This window comes from Hirundo rustica, chromosome 1 (genome assembly GCF_015227805.2).
Source record: "Hirundo rustica isolate bHirRus1 chromosome 1, bHirRus1.pri.v3, whole genome shotgun sequence".
In the NCBI taxonomy this organism is placed as follows: domain Eukaryota; kingdom Metazoa; phylum Chordata; class Aves; order Passeriformes; family Hirundinidae; genus Hirundo; species Hirundo rustica.
This window is the reverse complement of record NC_053450.1, coordinates 49,830,045-49,842,779: the sequence shown is the minus strand read 5'-3', so window position 1 is coordinate 49,842,779 and position 12,735 is coordinate 49,830,045. Positions and strand designations below refer to the sequence as shown.

The window sequence follows — 12,735 nt, the reverse complement described above, 5'->3', positions numbered from 1 at the left end:
CTCAGAAAAGTCTGATAATATGGACAGGGGAAGTTCAGCTTTGAAAATTTTGATTCAGGGTTGTGGTGTTTTTTTTCTTATCCCAAAATAAAACTTGGGGTTTGTTTTCCACATGGTAGTTGCTTCATATGCCATCACATGACAGTAGCTTTGGTAGTGCAATTATTACTACATTATGAAGTAAAACAAAATCAAAGTAACATGGAATAAAATACACTTAAAATACCTATTGAATAATAAATGGGGTTTTAAACAAAAAAAAAATTACATTTCCATACCACAATCTATTCCTAAATAAATGATTCCCGTCTTCGGAAATTTTGTGGGTTTGGGGTGAACACCAGAGAAAATTTATGAATGTTTTTCCTATGTGACAATTAGATTATCAAGTAAACATCTTCAAATAAAAGAATTTGTCTGACTTGGATATTGTCATGTATTGAAGCAAGAAAGTGAAGTACAAAAATAATTTAGCTCCTGTACAATGCCCTGTAATTTTTCTGAACTCTGCAATTTTTCATTTTTGATTGGAAGGGATTTATGGGAACATGTGTTACGTATGTCTTTTACTTGTGTCATGAAAATATCCCACAAGAAGCAAATATAGACCTTACCAGTGCAGATTTTCCCATTTTTTTTATTGGGAAGTATGGATTTTATGTACTGGTAGAAGTAAGGTAGACCCTGTTAAAACACAGAAACTTGTCTCAAGAAGGGCAGAGTGTAGAAATAGTGCGTCTGAGAAGAGATGAGTTTAGACATTATTGTGTGAATGAGGTGCCCAGATTTTGCATTCTCTGACCTTCATACAAGTGACTGGGGTCGTGGTTTGTCCTTGGTTTTTAGAAACCAGAATAAATACCATGGAAGAAATGGTTTCTTTTCCCCCTTAAAACTTTACTTTTCTCTGTAATACTTTCTAAGTATTCCTTGACTGGCTTGTTTTAGGTTCATTTGCCATGGGCTCAGCAATGGTGAGAAGTACATTTTCAGAGTCAGAGCTGTTAATGCAGCGGGGCTCAGTGAATTTTCACAGGAATCAGAGCCTATAGAGGTGAAAGCAGCCATTGGTAAGCTATTTTCCATTGCCTCTTTCAATGGTAATTAATTAAGTAAATATGTTCTCAGCTATTATTAGTAACTAACTAATGTTGTCCACAAATAATAATTTATCCATAGATCCTACAGTCTCACAGATATAGTTTCACACTCACTGCACTCTTGTAGACTGTTCACCTTCACCATCCAGTTTTCTGCAGGTGTTTCTTGTGAACCACTGTATGAGAGCACTGCCAAGTTCTCTTAATAGGTATCCTGGAAAATGGGACTGTCATTCTGATTCTGTAATCTGGTATATCACCTCTAATGCACACCATCCTATATACAGTCAGTTCCTAAGAAATTTGTTTCCATGACTAAACCTAATAGTGCAATGTGTCATCTGTAAACCTTCTATTATCGTGTGTGTTCTCCCTTTGCTGATGGATTGTTTCTGTTTGGCTGAACTAATCCATAAAGATTAATGAGATCATTGGACTAAAATAAATTGTATGTCTGCAACGCCCTCACTCTCATTTGTATTGAAGCTGCATACCTCTCAACCTTAGAGCAGAGACACGTGGCCTAGGGCAATTTTGTGAGATCATCTTGATAGGGTCAGAAATATGACCTGGAAGATCTAACACTAAAATAATGGTAGCAAAGTAAGAATACTATTACCTTCACATCTTTTTTCCTGCTTTGAATACTAGACATTATTTTAAAAAGCATTATTTGTGAGCAGGCTGAGAGGTATTCTATGCATTTCAAATTTTCTTGAATTCAAGCTTAACATCCTGTACATAAACACAGTGACTTGTCATGCTTCGTCTGTATTGTTCACAGCATGCATATCTTAACTCTGTTGTCTAAACGAAGAAAAAAGAATGTGTTCTAAATCCAAATGTCTTTGCTGTTTTTTGGCAATTATAGGGGGAGAATTGCTTCATGGTGTGTGTCCTGAACTGAGTGGTAAAGCTGCTGGACTAACAGACCGCACTACCAGCTGGGAAGGCATGCATGGGGCCTCCCAGCCTATCTTTGACACAGATGCTTTGCTAAAATGCAATGCTAAATTTAATAGAGAGACACTGCAGAGTAGCTCTGGCAAACTGGAGAGTACAGGAGACAGTAACACGAGAGAAATGGTTAAGGACCCTGCACCACAAAAAGTTGCTGCTAAGCAGGCAAGTAAGTCTCAACCCAGGGATCTTTTGACAGTGGAAAAAGTTACAAAGAAGAAAGATACAGGTGAGAATTAATGAAATAAATAGATTTTGCTGCTTCAGTAGGTCCACTTCAGACTGCTGTAATTTCTGTTCAACTGTGCCACAAGTGAACGTGCTCTACAGTGATGCGTCTTCTATCAAACCCATTAATTATGTGCTCAACTCTCCATTCAGATCATTATGCATATAATGGTATTGGAGATCACTTTACAAACTTAGTGGTTAATGAAAGTGAAACATTTCAATATGGTTAGTAATTTAATGGCTTGTTTGACTGCACATTAATGTGTCCAAGGTGATATATCACTTCAGTAATTTGTTAGGAATCTGGTTACCTAGTTCTCTGGGTTATATATGTGGTAAGGAAACAAAATCTGATTATGATGGTAAGCATGAAAATTGTGTTCTGTTAGGAAGTATGAAGATTCTTTGTGGATTTTAGCCTAAGCTACATTTTATCTGCTGACAACTTGTGCTAATGAATGTTGTGTTCTGACTAATAGTGATACATAAGGAGAAAAACCTATCAAGTTATAGGCACATGCACAAAATCACATTCTAAATTTCAGTGCCTAAACACCCATTTTGCCCAAGGTATTAAAAAATTTCATTTAAGTCCTGGTACCTGGCCAGGAAAGTAAACTCCTCTCTAGGCCTCTAAAGTGAGACACAAAATGTTGAAACAGAAAACAAATCAGGGGCACCTGGGCTTAGCTGACACTGATATAAAACATTACACACAAAAGGAAACATACATGATGTGGAATTTCCATCCAAAGTATAACTTCGGGGGCACAAGTAAGGCTTTTCACTGGATTGTGACATATTGGATATGGGCAAGCATTTTCCTACTAGATACAGAAGAAATATAAGAAAGTGGGTTGGGATGAAGGGAATGATTTCTGTATTGTTTAGAAAAGAAAATCTAAGAAGGAGGATTATGCCACATATTTTTTAATGTAAGTTCCAGTAACAGACATGTTCCGTTTCTGCTCACACCTCAGTGCCTGTGATCACTCTGCCTTCCATTAAGGTAAGATCACATGATGGGTGCAATGATAAAATCTGCACAGTGTATAAATTTAAAAGAAGAAAAGAAACAGATAAAGGCAATTCTTGGGAGGAAAGAATGAGAGACTTTTTTTTTTTTTTAAGGAAAAAAAGGAAACTACAAGGAATATTGTATTGTGAAAAAGAGTTTGCTTTCTGCAAAAGAAAACAAATCATTGCATCTCTAATTTTTTTGCTTTCCCTGCAATGTTAGTTTTAGTTCCTCATTTTTCACAGAGTAAAATGATCCCTGATCACTTGCATAAGAGCTGCAACTGCAACACATTCTTTTGCTATGTATCAGCCTGCTTTTCAAAAACAGGTGTCCTGAAAACTAATTCCTATTTGGCTTGGACTTTGCATTTGGTTTGTGGAAGCTTTTATACTGCATTTCTTATTCCAGTTCCAGAAACTTCCCTTGAGCACATAAATATTGCTCTAATTAGGAAACACCAGGTAGGAGCTGCGTGAATACGGTAAGTGAAAGCAAGCCTGAAACGTTGCCGCCTACTTACGAGTTATTCACATTGAAACAGCTGCTCCATCCCCACCTTATGACATCGTGGTACTCGAGAGCGTCCGTGACTCGATGGTACTGGGGTGGAAACAACCCGAAGCCATTGGTGGAACTGAAATTACCGGCTACTACGTGAACTATAGGGAAGTGGTTGATGGAGTTCCTGGGAAGTGGAAGGAGGCCAACATAAAGGCTGTTACTGAGAGGGCATACAGGGTAAGAGGTTAACTACACTTATTGCTGGGGCAGCAGGCAGTATTTTCAAATCCAACCTCAAAGATGGATTGGGATGAATTATGATTCAGTGTACAGATAACTGTTCAGAGGATTTTAATTCCATGATGGTAAATTTATTTAACCCTATTAAACTTCTCTGCAAAGTTGTTTGTACACTTATTTGTTAATCCGGCACCAACTGTCATCTGTAAATTCACTGACATAGTCTGATTTTTTTGTAAGTCAAGCCATCACAATAAATGTAATTTCTACTGGTTTGGTGGACATTTCCCTGTGCTTGCTGGTGCTGAAACCAGCTCTATGATCAGTTCTTGAACCATTTTAGGGATAATGCTAGCTACAACCTTGTTGAGCTGCTTTAGAAATGAAAAGCAATGCCAGGACTGAGTTTCACCCCACTGTGAGGACAACTCTTGCCTTAAGTGAACTTGCTTCATACCACAAGACAGACTAAGATGATTATTGAGCAATACCCTGTTTCCTCCCTGGCTACCAAAGTGTCTATCAATAGGAAAAGGGGGCTGCAATTTGAGTGTGCTAAGATAGCTCATGTGTGCTCCATCACCGATCAGAGGAAAAGCAAAGATAATTATCATGTTAAGATGATTATTAATGCTTCCATCTTCAGGCACACTTAAAAGCATGCTCATGTTTTCAACAATTTTCATTGTGACTTTCCTCTAAAGTCCTAATCCAAAGTTAATAAGTATCATCTTATTGATCCTGCAGATCCAAAACCTGAAGGAAAACATGGTGTACCAGTTCCAGGTGGCTGCTGCTAACCTGGCAGGGGTTGGAACACCCTCCAAACCCAGCAAGCCCTTCAAATGCGAAGAGTGGACCATTGCTGTGCCTGGTAGGATCCTGAGTGGGACACAGCCCAGGGGTGCTCTGGGACTGATTATCTAAAGTAGGCATTTTGCAGGGGAGTCAACGGGACGCTGAAGTTCATGGCCAGGCTTGAATCATCAGCAGTTTGATTTAGTACCATTACAGTGTTGCCTTACGTAATCCCTATTTATTAATAGCATTTTACAAGCAGCTCCTTAGTTTTATATTTCCTTCTTTGTTCCTCTACTGTGTCTGGCACTTTGCTTTCTAGTTTAAGTACTAGACATAAATACCTGTCTAAGGTACAAGGCAGAGAAGAATGGGGTCTTGTAACCCTTGTCGAAATGTATCACCACAAGGCCTGATCCCTGACCTTTTAACATTCATTGAAATGAATGAAAACAACCTCCAATGACTTCAGTGGACTTTAGACCAGTCCTTGAATCAGCACATTAGCTTAATAATTAACTTATTTCCCTGAGTTCGGGGATTATTTGTCCATTTTGTAAGCTCATGAATATTTGATCAAGATACCAATCTCAACTAATTAGACTGTGTTTTGGGTTACTCCTTTTAATTGGCATGGGTTGTATTTACATTGGGTCTAGGTATGATACAGAGGAGCTAAATATTATATAAGTTCTGTGTGCAGTGTCTGGTTTTGGTTCTGGAGTCTTATGCATTGGTTCCTTTGGGATTTATTTTGACGCCACAACCCCAACTTTTACATTTCAGGGCCACCCCATGATGTCAAATGCACAGAAGTTAGGAAGGACTCCCTGGTTTTACTGTGGAAGGAGCCAGTTTATTCTGGTCGCAGTCCCATAGTTGGTTATTATGTTGATATGAAGGAAAGTAAAGCAAAGGAGGAACACTGGAGAAGTGTCAATGAGAAGCCACTTCAAAAGAAATTCTTGAAGGTAAATAGCTGAAGATTCAAATACCAGCATAGCAGCTTAACCTTGGGGAAGTCAGTTTTGATAACATCATCCTGTGCTGATCATGGCTCCACTTAAAAGAATACTCAGTAGGCCATATGACACATAATTTTGTGGAACGACTTCTAAATAAGTCATCAGTTGTATCGCAGTTCTAGAGATAAGTCTGAAGTAGGTTTATGTATGGTAGGTATTTTTGTGCTCTTCACAATATTTGAAAGACAAGTAATTTTAAACTGTGATCCTTTCATATATGTATTATAGGAGTATCCCCAGGTGCTATAATGTCAGTATAATTCCTCAAGTCACTGCAAGTAAATCCATACTATTAAATTCCCTCTTGTTTCTAAACAGGTGTGGCTGGCACTTATTACCTTGATAATTTATTTTTTTAAAGCCAGCATTTATCTGCAGTAAAAGACTATGATGTTTCAGAGGTCAGTGTACATGAGTTAAAAACATCCTGTTCCAAAACCAGTGCTCCTTTTGCTAAGAAATCAATGACAACAATGACGCTGCCTGAACATTAACTATGAACACAAGGAGCAAGTCACACAGATTAGTCATGTCACTCTGGAATTGAATTTAAAAAAAAAAAAAAAAAAAGAGAACTGGAAAAGAAATCAAACAAGAAAGGAAATAGAATTGTCAAATTCTATTTTGACAGATCTTAATAAGTGTGAAATTAAAATCAGTGTTTTGCAACACACCGCTATATATATTTGGTTCCTCCAGATTGGTGGCCTGACAGAAGGTGTGAGCTACGTGTTTCGTGTGCGGGCAACAAACCAGGCTGGCGTTGGGAAACCGTCAGATGTCACAGATGCTGTCACAGCTGAAACACGACCAGGTTCGTTAGAAAGACTTCCTCTTTGTCGTTACACAGTTACACAGGTTCCTGTTTGTACTGTGTTTACCTGTGGGCTACATGCCAAAAATCTGATCCTTCTCAATGAAACAAGATATGAGTTGAGAGCCATATCTTAAGTTCATTGTCTGGTATATTTTAAGGTCAGAACGGATTTTCTTATTGTATCTACAGGTTCAAGCATATAAAGATATAGTAAAGTTGTAAGGTTTGCATGTCTCTACAGGTAGGTGCATTAGTAGAAGACCAAGTAAAATCAGCTCAAAGAAACAAAATTACAGATGTAAATTTTGCATTTCCTGGAATTAAACCAGTTATTTATGCTTTATCATTCTCCTTTTCTCATGCAATGTGCCTCAGTAAGGGATAAATAAAATTACTTTTTTTCTCTTGATCTTTAAAAGAAAGGCTTTAAAAGCACAGTGAAATCATTTTGGAGACCACTTTCAGTAGGAATTCAAGTGTTCCTCTTTGTTGGAATCATCCTTGAAGGCTGGCTCCAGTGCATCTGTAAGACAGCAAGAAACACAGGAACCGGTGCAGAGGCAGCATCTCTATACCTGGAATTTTGGAACTGCACCTAACCCCTGGAGTTTATTTACTACACCAGTAAAATAGGTGACTGGTCAGAGACAACACCTTTTCATCACCAAGCCCCCAGCAGAAAACACAAGCATGGACTTGTGGCTTACTCATCTATAGACTATTTTAGAAGTGCAGGGTCCAACAAGGTGCCAAAATGAAATCCCAGGTATTTTAAACAAATCTAGTATAAGGTTAGTATGATGTAAGAAGGTACAACTCAACCTGGATGCATCATACAACCTCTTCTCCTCTGACATTTTCCTTCCTACACCTGCAGACTTCATTTCCCTGGGCTCCTTTCCCAGTTTCTGACCCCCAGGTTATTTTTTACATCCTCCTGCTCAGCCCCCATGGATACCCAATGCTTATGACCAGGGCAGCAAAAATTCTAGTGAGTATTGAGTTAGACTTCAGTGAGGCTGTAAGTCAAGAAAGACTGAAAAAAGAGGTTTGAAGCTGGGGGTGTAAAAGAACTGGAAAGCTCAGAGTAGGGAGACTGGGGTGACTGCTATTGAGTCTTTTTGTCAAGGACAAAAAGAAGGTAAGTAAGTAATTGTGTGAATAAGAAGGGTTTGAAAAATACAGGGATCTTTGAAAAATACAGGAAACATAATTTCAGGTTTATAAGCTGCTGAAGCACCAGGGCTATTTCTATCACCTGCAAGTGGAGCAAGCCGAACCTTAAAAATTTATTCCTGAAAACAGCTAAATACAGCAGCCTCTTCTAAAAAGAGAATTATGCCACTACTAATACTAAACTTTTGGCTTTGCTAATCTGTTTTCATTGAGAGTTAATATCTGTGCATCACACTTCTGATAAAACATTGTGATGACAACACTCTTCAGGTATCCTAAATAAAGGATTGACCGTGTGACTACAGTTGAGAAAAATAATACAAACTCTTGTGAAGATAACCAACATGAAGAAAAAAAATTGTACACTGTTTTCAGTGTTCTCTCAAAGGATGTGAACTTGAGCCGAACATTTGGTTTACAGACCTCACCGTTAGAGAAGGAGGGTTCGTAGGTATGATGTCTGAGGGATCACCAGAAAGTGAGAATTAAGCCCAGTGAACACTCAGGGAGACTGAAAATCACTTACGTGTACAAATCTACTTGACCCATATTTTGAGCTGAGCTCTGCTGATACAGAATCCACCAAACTAAGCTTCTTAAAGGTATTAAGAAAAGACAAAAACTTATTTAAAACAATTATTTTATAAAACAGCCTCTTGAGCAGGCTTCCACCTTTCTCACTCTAACCACAAAAATGTCAAGAACAATCAGACCATTTTTAAAGAATTACCACAAATATTTTGGTGCTGTCCCATGAATCATGCCTCTATTACTCTGTTGGATGGAGACAAGGTATTGTCAGATCTCTCTAGACAGTTCCTGCTGGAATGCTACTTTTGGCAAATGTGTAAAATCTCAGGACAACTGAGATTTCTCATTGAAGAACATAAGCAAATAATATCCTGAATGAAAATACCTGCTTTCATACAAAGGGTGCCAGTTGTCTTTATCCAAAGAAATGTATAAATATAATGATTCAATATTTTGCATCCACTTTCTTTTCTTTGAAAACCATGTTTCATTTGTACAGTTATCTTCTGAAATTAAATGAAAAATCCCAACCATGTAAACAAATACCAGTCCAGGCTACTTTTGATCTGTAGCTCTGGCTTTTGACAAAAGCACTTTGGCATATGTGGATCTCACAGGAAACAAGAGGAATCTAAGAGCAGACTGCAACTCTTCCGCATTGCTGCCCTTAGTCCTTGTTTATCTTGACACAAAGCAAAATTAGATTATGAGCTTGCATCAGCCACTTGAGAAGGGCCTGAACCTCGGAAATTGAGGAAAATCAGTCCCATTCACTTTTCTGACTGGCTGTATTCAAAATTATGCCATTACCTCTAGTGCGTGGAAGATGTCTGCTTTATGTTCTGTTGTTTCTTTTCTTTCAATGCAATAAAATGCTCAGGTAAATTGAGATGTGATGTGACATAGAAGTATTTTATTTCTTACTGTGACTCTAAGAGAAGCTCTGGATGACATGTTGAAACCACCAAGCTATCTAGGGGAGGAAAATTAAGACTGTTAGCACTATGGCAGCAACTTTGGCTCCACTTTGCAGGATAGGTGGAGTGAGGTTTTCAAATGTGGTCAGTAATTTAGACATTTTTTTTCTTTTTACTCATTAGAGATAAATTCCATAATCACTTTTGGAAATAAATGCTATACGTTGTTACCATAATGAGAATGCTTTAAAACAAATGTAAAAGATTCTATTGTTCAAATTAACCTCATGGCTGTAATTCTTTCCATGTCACATAAAGTCCCATGAAAAGATTCATGGGCTAATGACCTAGAGGAAACTAAACACTAATGAAATTTCAAGTGATGAATTTTGCATATAATAAATCAAATTATTACAAAGAATTTCAAATATACTGTTGCCTAGTAAAATATTTGTTGGTCTCAGTTGTCATTTATCACAGTTTGGTACTTAATGTGCTTCACTACTGCAAGAGATGGTACATAACAGTACCAAAATGGGAATATCAATATCCTCTTTCATTAAATGCTTATTGCAAAGTGTGAAGACTAAGAAAGCTGTGTGTACACAGATTGTCATGACAGGAGCTGCTTGCAGTGCTGGAAAAGACATGTATAGCAATAGGATGATGAAACACAGAAATCTCCTACTGTGCTTGAGGGTCACTGAGAATTATGCTGAAAATAAAGCATTTAATCTCAGTGTCAGGAATAAGGCTCTGTCTTTAAAGTACAATACTTTGTGGAGAAAGTGTGTCATTAGTATTCTGGGCAGCCCAGAATTGTCTCAGCCCAAGGAATAGGACATGAGTGCCCTATTCAGATGTGAGATCCAGCTCAGAGCTGTTCCGAAAAGAAGGCTGGATATTCTCCAGGACCTCTCAGTGCACATGCTCTCCCTGACATTCTCAGACAAGTTGTTGAAACTAACATTAATGCCACAGATGACAAGCTCACTGGGTTGTCCAAATCCCAGATGAAATTCACTCAGCTCCACTGGGGTGTGAGGGAGCAGAACAGAGGTGCCTTCAGGCTGCTGACCCAGGATTCATCCCCAAGGTCTTTTAAAGGACAAACTGGGTCACCCTATCCAGCTCAACTGCTGAAGGTGCTGGCAAGACTGGGTGGGTGACTTAAGCAGCTAATTGCAAATATTCACTTCCTTTGTGGGCCCAGGATTAATAGTGTAGACAGCAGCAGGGCTGGATGCCAAGCACAGCAATTAAACCAACCTCCCTGAGTGAAGCCAGTGTCACCAAAAATGTGTCTCAGTCACAAATGTGTGCTGCTAGGGGCAACTCGACTGCTTCCTCTTCTTCACCTCTTCAAATGCTCACATTTGCATGTTATTCCCTGTATAGCACTTACCCTATTAGAGAGTAGGAAAATCATGCTGTATAATGAAAGCTCTAACTACTCCGTGCCATGGAAAATATTGCTATTTAATAGCTCAGACATTTAGTGGATTTAGAGCTTTGCTTTTTTCCCCCCTTCATTGCAACTCTTGTGCATACTTTGAAGTTTAGATTCACGCAAATAAATCAGTTGATTTATGATGTGTTTTAACCTGTGGATTAGAAAAAGAACTGTTCTTGTGAATCAAAGACCAGGGATATCGATGAGTGCAGCAATTTATAAGAAAATGGAAAGGATCTGCTTAATCCACTCTCTGAATGATATCTATAGAAATCTATTTGCTGACTTCTCTGAGAAACTGAAATTGCCTTGTTCTGCTCTTTAAGGAACCAAGGAAGTGGTAGTTGATGTAGATGACAATGGAGTAATTTCCTTGAACTTTGAATGTGATCAGATGTCTCCAGACTCTAAGTTCATTTGGTCCAAGAATTATGAACCAATTGAGGATGATCCTCGACTGAACATCGATACAAAAGGCGGAAAGTAAGACCCTTAGGGGTAGCAATAGTCTCATGTTTGAGAGATCTAGACTGCCACAGAAATCCACCCTTTTAATGTATGACCTCAGGAAGAGTTAAAACTGCCTCTGTTACTTGATGGTTACTTCCCCAGAATGCTGTTCTCTGGATGCTGTTCTCCAGTAAATCCATACCCAGACCATTTGGAAATTATAGCTTGCACAGAGTGAGTTAGACCTCCTCTGCAGGCACTTTAGTGATGTTTAGGCATGGGGAGAGAAAATCCATGCCCTGTCAGTCAAAGCAGATTATTATTATTATTATTATTATTATTATTATTATTATTATTATTATTACTAGTAGTAGTATTCCTATTCCTTATTTTAAATTTACAAATAATAAAGTAATCTGGCTTCTTGCAAAATGTTTTTGCCCTGTAATGCAGCTGTAGTCTTTGGAACTGCTGCAGTAAGCAAGGCTTTCTTATGACGGCACCACCATGGCCTGATTTAGTAATTTACATAAGTTCTCCAAGCCTACTCTGTTTCTTCAGGCTTTTCCCAGAGGAGGACAAGGTGAATGCACAGGTTCAGCCCATGAAGGGCCTATGTGCTATCCTAGTGACAGAAGCCATATCAAAAGAAACACAGTCATGGTGCTGCCATGTGGAAAATGAGTCGGCCTGTACCTACAGTATCCTCCCAGGGTCATCAAAGACTTATAGCTGACAGAGCTGAGTATTTGTCTGTTCAATCAGAGGAAAAGCTAATAGAAGGCTATTTATGTCTGGCATTATAGACAGAAAGGAGGGGTTTGGTTCAGATGGATTTCACCTTTTCATCACAATGTTTGGTGGGTTTTTTTTTTTCCTTTATAGGTCAAAACTCTCCTTTAAGGATCTTGGAGAAGATGATTTGGGAATTTACTCTTGTATTGTTACAGACACTGATGGAGCTTCGTCAAGCTACACAATTGATGAGGAAGGTAGACGAAATGCCTACTAAGCATGCCTAGTTTCCTTTCACATCTGTTTTTCCCTGCTGCTGTGTCTCTGAGATCCAAAAGGAATGAACACACCTCATATTACTTCTTTTATGTCTTTTGCAGAAATGAAACGCCTGCTTGCTCTGAGCCATGAACGCCAATTTCCAAGTAAGTGAATCAATCATGTCTGTAAGGGACTGAAGTGACTCTTCCTCTCCCGGAGCCCTGGCTCTGTTTTTGCCTCGGCTAGCTTGGGAGAGAAACCATGCCAGAAGGATTTTTCCTTTCAGGGTCCCAAAAGATCCCAGAGGCTTCAAACCTTTTCCTTTAGAGAGAGCAGGCATCTGCCAATGGCAAAAGGAAAGAGTCTGTCCTTGGTCTGGGAGGAATCACGGCTTTATTCAGTCTTTCTCCTGTGGTCCTGCCCCTGCAGGGTCACGAGCCCAGTCCAGTCCCCATCCCTGCCCTGGTCCCAAGAGCTAGAAAGCTATTTCCACCTGGTCCCGTGGCTTTTTCCCAGGGC

General features: G+C 38.9%; 1 protein-coding gene across 6 annotated transcripts in view; it reads left to right on the top strand.

Moving 5' to 3' along the window:
• Nucleotides 1–12,735, top strand: part of MYOM1 (myomesin 1) — a 73,210-nt gene that overhangs the window by 37,886 nt on the left and 22,589 nt on the right. For 2 of the 6 annotated variants that reach the window (XM_058419280.1, XM_058419285.1), the window contains exons 17-25: nt 949–1,070; nt 1,972–2,289; nt 3,854–4,050; nt 4,801–4,927; nt 5,638–5,822; nt 6,576–6,690; nt 11,097–11,253; nt 12,106–12,212; nt 12,336–12,380. In XM_058419280.1, the coding sequence (XP_058275263.1) occupies nt 949–1,070; nt 1,972–2,289; nt 3,854–4,050; nt 4,801–4,927; nt 5,638–5,822; nt 6,576–6,690; nt 11,097–11,253; nt 12,106–12,212; nt 12,336–12,380 (1,373 nt within the window). The remainder of the gene's footprint in view (nt 1–948; nt 1,071–1,971; nt 2,290–3,853; nt 4,051–4,800; nt 4,928–5,637; nt 5,823–6,575; nt 6,691–11,096; nt 11,254–12,105; nt 12,213–12,335; nt 12,381–12,735) is intronic. The other 4 variants (XM_040068069.2, XM_040068248.2, XM_040067982.2 and 1 more) reach the window with 3 other exon arrangements.